At 37.8% G+C, this 10,481-nt stretch overlaps 1 protein-coding gene across 1 annotated transcript in view; it reads left to right on the top strand.

The window, feature by feature from the left end:
- Positions 1 to 7,329: 7,329 nt before the first annotated feature.
- SET (SET nuclear proto-oncogene) overlaps positions 7,330 to 10,481 on the top strand; it is a 13,316-nt gene continuing 10,164 nt past the window's right edge. The window contains exon 1 of the mRNA XM_042479473.1: positions 7,330 to 7,486. Within this exon, the coding sequence (XP_042335407.1) occupies positions 7,411 to 7,486 (76 nt within the window). The 5' untranslated portion in view covers positions 7,330 to 7,410. The remainder of the gene's footprint in view (positions 7,487 to 10,481) is intronic.

Here is a 10,481-nt window from a genome sequence, read left to right as displayed (position 1 = left end):
CTTATTAGATATAAACAAAGAATGCTTCCAAATATAGTTTAGAACATGCAGCTGCAGATGTGAGAGTCATTAATAAATGTTAAGTATTGCTTCAGTGAATTAATTAATAAGATTTATTCAATCATGGCCTATGATATACACACTAAAATCAATCAAATCAATAAAAAAATACTTAAATACAGACAAAACAATAATTAAAATATACTGTATTGACAGTACGATTATTCACAAAGACTACATCTGCACTAGAAAAATAATCCAGATTGACATTTTAACTCCCCTGGCTAAATGCTATGGGATTCTGGGAACTGTAGTTTTGTGTGATATTTAGCCTTATCTATTTGAGAGCTCTGGTGCCACAACAACAAAGTAGTATAGTGGATTATTTCTGCAGTGCAGATGGAGCCTAACATCATTCGCCACTTGTCTCCTTAATTTTACCACAGCTACACAAAATGTTGCCTCTTTTAAAGCAAGATTTGCTTCCTTGTTCTGTATTAAGTATTACAGTATAAGTACTGTAGTAATCATCACATCTACCTGCTTCATAACAGGAGTAATAACTGTGTAAAGAATATGATAGAAAATGATAGTATAATAGGACATAGGTAACTGTTCCTTTCCAAATCTTCCCTGTGGTAGTGCTGATGGCAGAATATTAAATCTAGCTAAGGTGAAAGTTTTCCTGAATTTGGGAATATAGTGGGCCATGGGTATCCGCTGGGGTTTATCTAAAGGGACCCTCTGTGAATAGCAAATGCATGGATTCCCAAGTCCCACTATTTACAGTGGTGTAGTAAAATAGTGTCCCTTATATAAAATGGCAAAATCAAGGTTTGCTTTTTGGAATGTATATATTAAAAATATTTTCAAGCTGTGAATCATTGAGTCTGTGGATATGGAGGGATGGCTGTATTATCCATTATCTTTATTCTCAGGGTGCCTGGCCGTTTTAGTTTGGTGCATTGCAGTTCTACACCCCACATGCATTTTTGGATTGTGGATTTAGCTTCTTTGCTGCCAAGAGTTATTAAAGCATGAGGCATGAACCTCAGTGTTGGTGAATACTTGTGTCAACAACGGTCTATTCACATATGAGAAAATTCAATTTGTATTCTACAAGCATAGCTAACCATTCATAGCCGCTAATCTCCACCCTGAATAAAATGTCTGGTTCGCATGTGTGTGATGGCTCAAAAAAATGTGCCAAAGGGTTATGTTCCCAAGCAAATTTCATGTCTGGGAATTTGCTAGGTATAAAACATCACTACCTTGGAAGCCTCACAACCAACACAAACATTTCCAAGGCACATGAGAGCAGGGTGATGAGGAATGATGTGTCCAGCCCTCTCCAGGTTGCAAGGTGTGCTTAGAAAGACAGCTGCAACAAGATCCCAACCATTCAAAAAGGATGTTGGCAAGCTGGAGCATGTCCAGAGGAGGACGACCAAACTGGAGAAAGGTCTGGGAGCTGGCTATGTTTAGCCTGGGGAAGAGAAGGTTAAGAGATGATGTTTTAAATGCACATTAATCTCTCTTTAATGACAAAATTATCCCCAATGTGATAAACTCCTAAGAATGCAACAACAACAAAAAAGCAGAAAACCTCTTAAGTTTAATGCAGATGCATGGAAATTTAAAATCATTCAGTCTTGCATGTAAGAATAAAATAAGCAAAGGTTTACACCCCTAGTTTGAGCCCCACATTTCAGAGAAGCCATCGTAGCACTTCCATTCTCTTCTCAAGGGAGACGGTCATTAAAAGCATGACTTTTGTCAAACAAATTTTTCCAGCGCATCAAAAGGTATGTTTTTACAACTGTCTCCCTCAGGAAGAGAAGTGCTACAACAGCATGCAGAGAGGCATGGAGAAAGCCACTACTCTCCCACTTCATTGTGTCTTTCTTTTCTCACGCAATAAATCCCAACTCAAGTAAACCACTGAATCACCTGTTAAATGGTGAGTCACCAGTGCATTAGTAAATCGCATTGATTCAATAGGTCTACCAAAGGTAGGTTTCAGGACAATGGTCCAGAACACACAAAGCATAATCCAGTTTGAAACTGCTTTAACTGCCCTGGGTCAATGCTAGGGAATTCTGGGAACTGTAGCTTTGTGAGACATTCTTTCAGAGAGCACTGAGCCAGGACAGTTAAAGTGGCCTCAAACTGGATTATTCCTACAGTATGTTTTGGACCTCACTTTCCTCCAGTGAGATTAAGGTGGTGCATATGGAAAAGCTGCCACAGGCTGAACACATGGGTTTTAAAGCTCAATAGGTATAACTTCCCAAACTGCAACACCTTTATTCACCTAAAACTGGAGCCTAGAGAGCAGCCTAATCTGTCTGGTTTGAACAGATGTTTGCCAGTAGAATGGTTTGCCTTGGAGGGTGGAAATCCAAATAAGCCTACTAGAAAAGGCAAACCTCCATCTCCTCTTCTTCTCTATCTCCTGTTAGCTGAGTGCAAACTGAAGTAAGCTGAGGGCAAAGGAAAATGGGTAGAAGAGAGAAGAAATGGGACATTTTAAAAGCAGCTGAAAAAGTAGGACAGCAGAGGATTCACCATGACTATATCTGGCAAACAGGGACACTTGGAAGGTATTTTATCTTTACTTCCATTGTTAAATAGTGATATCATTTTACTTAAATTTTTTACCCTGCAGTGACATCTAGAGTCAGTGTTATCTCTTGCAGCTCCGTGACTGATTTGCTCCTTCATTAGATCTTTCTGATAACACAGATAACAAAATCTATGGATGCTCAAGTCCCATTCAATACAGTGGCATAGTAAAATGGTGTCCCTTATATAAAATGGCAAAATCAAGGTTTGCTTTTTGGAATTTAGATATTTTAAAAATATTTTCAAGCCATGGATGCTTGAATCCATGGATGATGTGAAGGGCTGACTGTTCAATGTTACTGCCAGCCCCTAGTGGTCCTTTTAATAAAACCTTTCTGTGCATCTATAACTCTGCTGGAATCCAAAAATCAAACTATCCCCTTTGATTTTGACATTCCAACAGCAAAATAAAATGTTGTTCAGAACATCCAACTAATGTCCTGTTTTTCAAATGTGAGAGCTGAAATCCACAATCACTTACAAATGCATAATGCATCCATAACTGATTTGCATCAAACATCTAGGGTTAGCTGTGTTGACCCTATAGCAAATCCAATTACATCCAAACAATTATACCTTTATTAGGCCAAGGAAAATCGACAATTACATGTTGCAAGCTTTCGAAGTCACACTGGCTTCTTCATCAGGCAAACAGGAGAAAGAAAATCGAAGATGTTAGTCATAGACCTGGATTTTCTGTTTCTGGTCTTAGTTTAGATGCTAGGGAGGGCTATCTGCAGGCTGGCACCTCTCCCTTTGTCCATGCGGTCACTGGAAGAAATTCAAAGTCAAGGAAATTTAATGTCCATTTGCAATTCAAAGAAGATTAACACACATTGTGATTAAAGAGGACTTACCCTGGCAATACCCAGGTAATAACCAGCAACAAATCATTCACGGGGGGGGGGGGGGAAAAGTGAATGATTTATTGCTGGTTATTACCTGTTTATTGCCAGGGTAAGTCCTCTTTAATCGCAACATCATGTGAAAATCTTCACTGCGATCTCACGATTTTCATGGGCTAATGTCTGTTTAGACCCCATTTTTCTCTGATTTTCCCATATGATAAAGTCCTGTATCTCTTAAGTTTCTCATAGCCTTGGTGATTAATGTAGCTGGGCATGATATTTTAGTATATACAAAATATGCAATACAGTACAGTAAAATAAAATTATAAATTAAATCCATAGGCAGAGATTAAAGTATAGAATTTCAGATATTGTCATGAAATAACATACAGGCAAACCTCAGTCAATAAAACCTCTGATTAACATTCTTCTTTTTTTTAGGTTTCTTTGCATACCCAGATCACTTTTTCTCCTTATCCTTTGTCTACCTGGATATTTTTTAGCAGCATTGGCACTGAGGATTGGAAAAGAGGCTGGAGAAACAGACTTTTGGTATCAGGTGGCAGCAGCATATTTGCAGTAATGCGATAAACTGGGAAAGAGCAGAATTCTATTTACTTATTATTTTATAAATTGTTTTTATAACTAAAATTAATGTTATTAAACTAAATTTCTTTGTTTTCTTAAAATCATTTTGCAAGCCACCAGGTCCTGAGGCAGAAGACCTGACTGAAAGGACAGAGGGGATATTAATCAGATTTGCAACTGACACCAAACTGGGAGGGATAGCTAATATCCCAGAAGGAAGAATCAGGGTTCAAGATGACCATAACACATTAGACAACAAGAATAAAAATAAGCAAGAATAAAAGTATGTTTCTGAATGGAAAGTTCTACATTTAGGCCAAAAAAATTAGATGTATGATAGACATATGTCTCATGACTTGTATGAAAAAGATGCCAGGGTCCTTAGTAAGATAATGACAAGTTGAAACATACCTAGAGGACAGTGACCAAGATGGTAAAAGGATGTGGAAACTATGTGGGACAACTGAGGAGGGTGGGCATGTATGAAGAGAAGATTAAAAGATGATATAATAGCTGTTCATTAATATCTGAGAAGCTATCACACACAAATACAGAATGGATGACACCTGAATTTATGGCAAAACAGTGGACCCTTGTTATACGCTGGGGTTTGGTCCCAAGATCTCTCGTGGATAACAAAATCTATGGATGCTCAAGTCCCATTAAATATAATGACATAGCAAAATGGTGTCCCTTATAAAAATGGAAAACTAAGGTTTGATATTTGAAATTTGTACTTTTTTGAACATTTTCAAACCGCGTATGCTTGAATCCGTGTATAATAAATCCGTGTATAAGAAAGACTGACTGTACTTGTGAAAAGGGTCTAGGGCTCTCAGCAGATCACAAGCTTAAAATACAAGGAAAAGGAAAAGGTTTCCCCTTGACACGAATGTCTAGTCATAACTGACTGTAGGGTACAGTGACTTTGGCGATTATGGTACAGTGGCCAAAAAGCCAACTCTTCCTCTGAATCAGCCGGTTTTCTCATGCCAAAGGTTCAGGCAGATAGCAGCTTTTACCTTTTGAGAAACGTCCAGAAGAGATGTAATGGGGCATGCAACAGGAAGAGGAACCATTTCCCCCCCATTCCCCTCAGGAAGGAAAATATTTTTGGATTGGCCAAGAAATCTGAAACTGATTTTTTAAATACCTGAAGCAGAAAATCCCACATGCCAGCATTTTAATTCCTCCTCCAGCAGTAAAAATGCAAGGAAGAGGAACAAGGAACAGTTTGCTGCCGCCTGTCAAAACTGGTTGCCTCTGCCTAACCATGATCATATTAGTTTTAATTTTAGGGGAAGTCCCCAGAAGGACCTTTCACTTTCGTCTGAGAAAAACTGTGTTCTCCTCTCCAAAGTCTCAGGCAACAAGTCCTGAAAATTAAATATCTTAATGTGATTATATTTAAATTATGATATTAACCCAGTCTCTCCAATTATCAGATCCTTAGTTTTCAGGAAGGGGGGGGGAAGCAACATGCACAATGAAGTCTTGAAAAATGCAAAGCGCCTGATGCAGCCTTGGGGCTTTTCTTCCTTGCCTGTTTTGCAACATACTCTGTGTATGTGCGTTCATATTAAAAGCACTACTACAGTATATCTTGGCAGATTTTTGAGGTGCATGTGACCGGCCAATTTTGAAAAAGGAGGAGGAGCTCTTTTAGAGTTATTTTCCAGAACTTTGCTAAGAATACTGTAAAAGGACAGATTGCATATCCTCCAGTTGCCACCATTTGCAGGGACAGGCCCAATTAATAATGCTTTTCCTTCATCTGTGAAATGTTGAAGGGAAAGAGATTGTTCCAGCAGGACAGATCTCTTCATCATCCACTTTGTTCAATCCCTCCTTTCCCCTCCACTTTGTAGTATTTCAGTTTGCAGCCATTTCTTGAGCCCTGGCATCTTGTCCTCAGACTGGATTTCTGCTAAAATCCTGGCCTTGATGTCCTTTTGTATGATCTTCCTTAATTTGAAGTAAAATTTCTCTGACGACTCCTGACTCCTTCTTGATTGTTGAGAATAGTGCATCTCAAGTTGTCTGACATATAAGGGACCAGCAGTTATTTATAGGGTTTTGTGGGTTTTTTGGGCTATGTGGCCATGTTCTAGAAAAGTTTATTCCTGACATTTCGCCAGCATCTGTGGCTGGCATCTTCAGAAAATGCTGGCATGGAAGACAGTGTATATATACACACACACAGAGTGTGACCCTGTGTGAGGAGGAATGATTCCCACATTAATCTGTGTATTGTTCTGTTGTTGATGGCCTCCTTAGGGTAGGAAGATATGCAAAAGAGGATTAGTGTCTGCTAACTGGTGACCATTGTTTGCTGGGAAAGCCTTTGACCCTGAATGGTTTCTCATTTGCACATTTGCATTTGCTGAGTCCTGGTTTTGGTGTTCCTGGTTTGCCCCCTTCATCACCTGTCCAAGGGGCACTATCTCAGACGTCCGAACTGGCCGGACCTTCTCTCCCACTCCAACGGCACAGTCCTTCACCTGGACCTGTGGCATGGAAAGGCCACCCTGTTGTTTCTCAAAGGTTTTCAAAGATTGCCCAGATCATTTTGCTGGTTTATGAACTGGCCAAACTCCCTTCTCCTGTTGTGTGTGCCCACACTCAACCAGGGCTGCCTCCTCATCTGCCACCTTCCCTTTACTTGATGTCTGCAAGGCAGCCATGTGGGCCAAGCCTTCCACGTTTGTCCGGCATTACTGGCTTGATTCCAGTTCTGGTCGGAATGCAAGCTTTGGCTTCTCCAATTCTGCAGTGACCTTCCCACCTGCCACAGTATTGTGTGAGGCACAGAGACCACGAAGAAGAATTACAGGTTGCTTTCCTGTAACTGTGGTCCCTCAAATGGTCATTTGTGCCCTCTCACAAACTGTGTGGCCAATTTCGGGGGAATTCCGGAAGCTGGGACATTTAATTAATTTATTTCTGGAGATTTTGACTGAATAATAATAATGATAATAATAAATATTGGGGAATTCCAGAGATTTTGGTAAAACATTCCAGGGAATAATATATCTTCGAGGCTTGTTGGCAAGACTGACCACAAGCGTGCCCTTCCTCAGGTCCCTGCTAAGCAGTGTTGCCAACTGGAATCCGGGGGATTTAATTAATTTCTTTCCAGGGATTTTGATTGAATAATAATAATAATATGTACAGGTTTTTGCTAAAACATCCCAGGGAATAATATCTCCAAGGCTTGTTGGCAACATTGCTGCTAGGTTTCTTGCACTGAAGGAGGAGCTAATTTGGAGGGACTAGTGTGCCTGCTCAGTACACAGGAGTGGCTGGGTCTTCTTCTTCTTGGCAGTGTGCTCAGCCTTGCAGCTTCAAAATGGCATCTCAGCGCAAGAGCAAACCCTCCACTAGCATGAAGCCACAGGCGACCTCCCGAAGGACCACGGCTTCAGGTAAGCAACCTGCCCTTATCGGTGGCACCTTCTCTCTGATAGGGAAGGCTAAATGTCTCAACAAACAGCCATTCCCAGAACTCCCTAGCATGGAGCCAGGGCAGTTAAAACTGGTTTCAAACTGGATTCTTTCTGCAGTGTGTTTCTCAGAGCCAGATTAGACCATTGACCACCATTTTGACTAACTCTGGCTTGGATCATGGTCTGGAATTGTGTGGCACTATGGAGGTTGTTGAACTATATTGTGTGCTTTCAACTCATTTCTAACTTATGACAATGCTAAAGAAATATATATATATATATATATGTATAATTTTTTCTCCTTTTTTGGCAGGATTTGTTCAAAGGAAATTCGTCACTGCCTTCCTCTGAGGCTGAGAGAGTGTGACTTGCTGCCCAAAGCCACCCAATGGGTTCCAATGGCTGGGTGAAAATATGAAACCTGGTCTACTCCAACGCTCAAAGCACTAAGCCCACATGGGCTCATTAGGCACTACAAAGTTACTAGGCCTCAGATTAAAAAGCCAGGCCTGCAAAGTACTAGATTTAAAATTATAAACCAGGCTTCATCAGGCTCCCAATTTACCAAGCTTGAAACTAAAAGCTAGGCCTCATGTTAAAAGATATTGTTATTAGGTTCCTTAAAAACAACTCAGATTATTGTGGTTTACTAAGGCCTTCCTCAAAGGCTGAGAAAGGGTGACTTGTGGTTGCCCAATGGGTAGAGTAGGGATTTGAACCCGTTTCCCAGCTCTATCTAAAAGGCCTTGACTTAGAGTTCCTTCTTCTCCGCCTTCTGCACTTCTGGCGGCCATTTTAGGCTTAGCTTGAGGCAGACAGTTGCTTTCTGGTGCTACCTGAGAGTCAATAGAATAAAAGAATCATGTTGTTGTGACCAAATGCAATTGAATAAATACATCAAAACATTTTGATGTCGTGATTAATAAATATTTTGCCAAAAGCGGAAATTAATAAATTAATAGAAGGACCTTATCGCACTAGATAAAATCCCTCTCAGAAATGGGATTTTAGAAGTAGGGAAAAAACGCAAATGCGTTTATTTCACACACAGAAATAAAGAGAACAGAAAGGGGACAAAAATGACCCCTTTTTATTTTCAGAACTTCTCAAAAGTTAAAAAAAAAAAAAAGATGTAGTTTCTGTCCCCATTATTTAACATTCATAGTTTATTTGTTTAAGGGATCTAAAGTTAAAAAAATATAATGTGTTTACCTCACAAAATTATTATTGTAAACTCTTTTGAGGTAAAGAATCCAAGCCTAAGGCAAATTTAGTTGTTTCCAACCCTAAGGCAAATTTATCACGAGCTTTTATTCGACAAAATATAGGAATATGCCCCTTAAAACCAACTTGTGAGGTAGTGCAGTACCTCACAAAAACTACCATCCTTAAGGCAAAGCTATTATGAGCTTTTATTCAACAAAATATAGAAATATATCCCTTAAAACCAACTTGTGAGGTAGCACAATAAATACTTCACAAAAACTACCATCCCTAAAGCAAACCTATCATTTTTTGAGTTATTCAACAAAATATAGGAATATATGCCTTAAAGAAACATAGGAATATTTATTTTTATTTTTTATTTAAGTTTTTTCATAAAATCCATACATTACTCATACAAAGACACAAAATTGAACATCTTACGCAGTTTAAAAAGAAAAAAAAACCACATTTAACATTATATATTACATAACAATTAACAAAACAAAACTTCCTTTCTTTTACTGCGATTATTATTTTATCACCAGATAAAATAAAAAGAAATGTAGGGATATATGCCTTAAAGCCAATTTGTGAGGTAATGCAGTACCTCACAAAAACTACCTCACAAGCTGGTTTTAAGGGGCATGTGCTGCTGTTTTGTTTCAGTTTATTTACAATAGCAGTCGACCACTATTTGAAAATATCCTAATAATTAGCTTAATATTAAAAAAAAATAACGCAGGAGCAATTGAAATTATTTCACTTAGGTCAAAATAAAAGTGCTTAATTCTGAAAAGTGTGGATTTGACCTCTGTTGAATTGGGTTAATGCTATAAATAAAGGTTCCTTCCTGTTTAACACTTTACAGAACAATTTAATATAATATAAGGGAAATATAAATAATTTTTAAATTATTATTATTATTATTATTATTATTATTATTATTATATGGCAAACATGGTCCTATCCTCTATGAATGTGAACAATATGTTAACAAAATAAATCAATATTTTCATTGATAGCCTTTTGCCTGAAGAGCGGGGTATAAATACTATTAATAATAATAATAATAATAATAATAATAATTTGTTATTTAAGTGGAATGCAAATTTACTAATATTTGCTTCCTATCAGTAATCGTTATCGGAGATGTGGAAAACATCATTAATTATATTTTTTACTTCTTCATACCCCCATTTTACTTTCCACTTTCTTAATCACAATTTCCCATTTATTTTTCTGTGGTTCTTTATTGCTTTCCCCGATATATTTAAGTCTTCTTTCCCTAACGGAATCAATTTGATCTAATTTGGAAAAGCGGTATATAAATAAAAATTATTATTATTATTATTATTAAATAACATGTATTATTTTATATATTTAAACAAATAAAACTTAATTCCAATTTGATTTGTTCTTCCATCCATAAGCAATCACTGCATGAGCAGCTTTTAGAAATGGTTTTATTACATATCTTTGATTACTATTCAATCTTAATTCTCCCTAAATTGAGAGTTAAACAATTTTCTTTGCTTAATTGTATTTCTATCCCTATTATTATATTTATCTGTTTCTTAGCCTGTCCAAAATTCTTGCGCACATGGGTATTCCTACCACATATGTATATAAATACCCTTAGCTCCACATCCATGACAACATTTTGATTGACATTTATCATTTATAAACGCTAATTGATATGGCGTCCTGTACCATTTCCCAGTCATTTTCAATTAAAAAGATTGTATGTACAGCGCTGTGTAAATTTACA

Source organism: Sceloporus undulatus, chromosome 7 (genome assembly GCF_019175285.1).
Source record: "Sceloporus undulatus isolate JIND9_A2432 ecotype Alabama chromosome 7, SceUnd_v1.1, whole genome shotgun sequence".
Lineage (NCBI taxonomy): Eukaryota > Metazoa > Chordata > Lepidosauria > Squamata > Phrynosomatidae > Sceloporus > Sceloporus undulatus.
The sequence above is the reverse complement of the archived record's forward strand: the minus strand, read 5'-3'. Positions and strand labels throughout refer to the sequence as shown.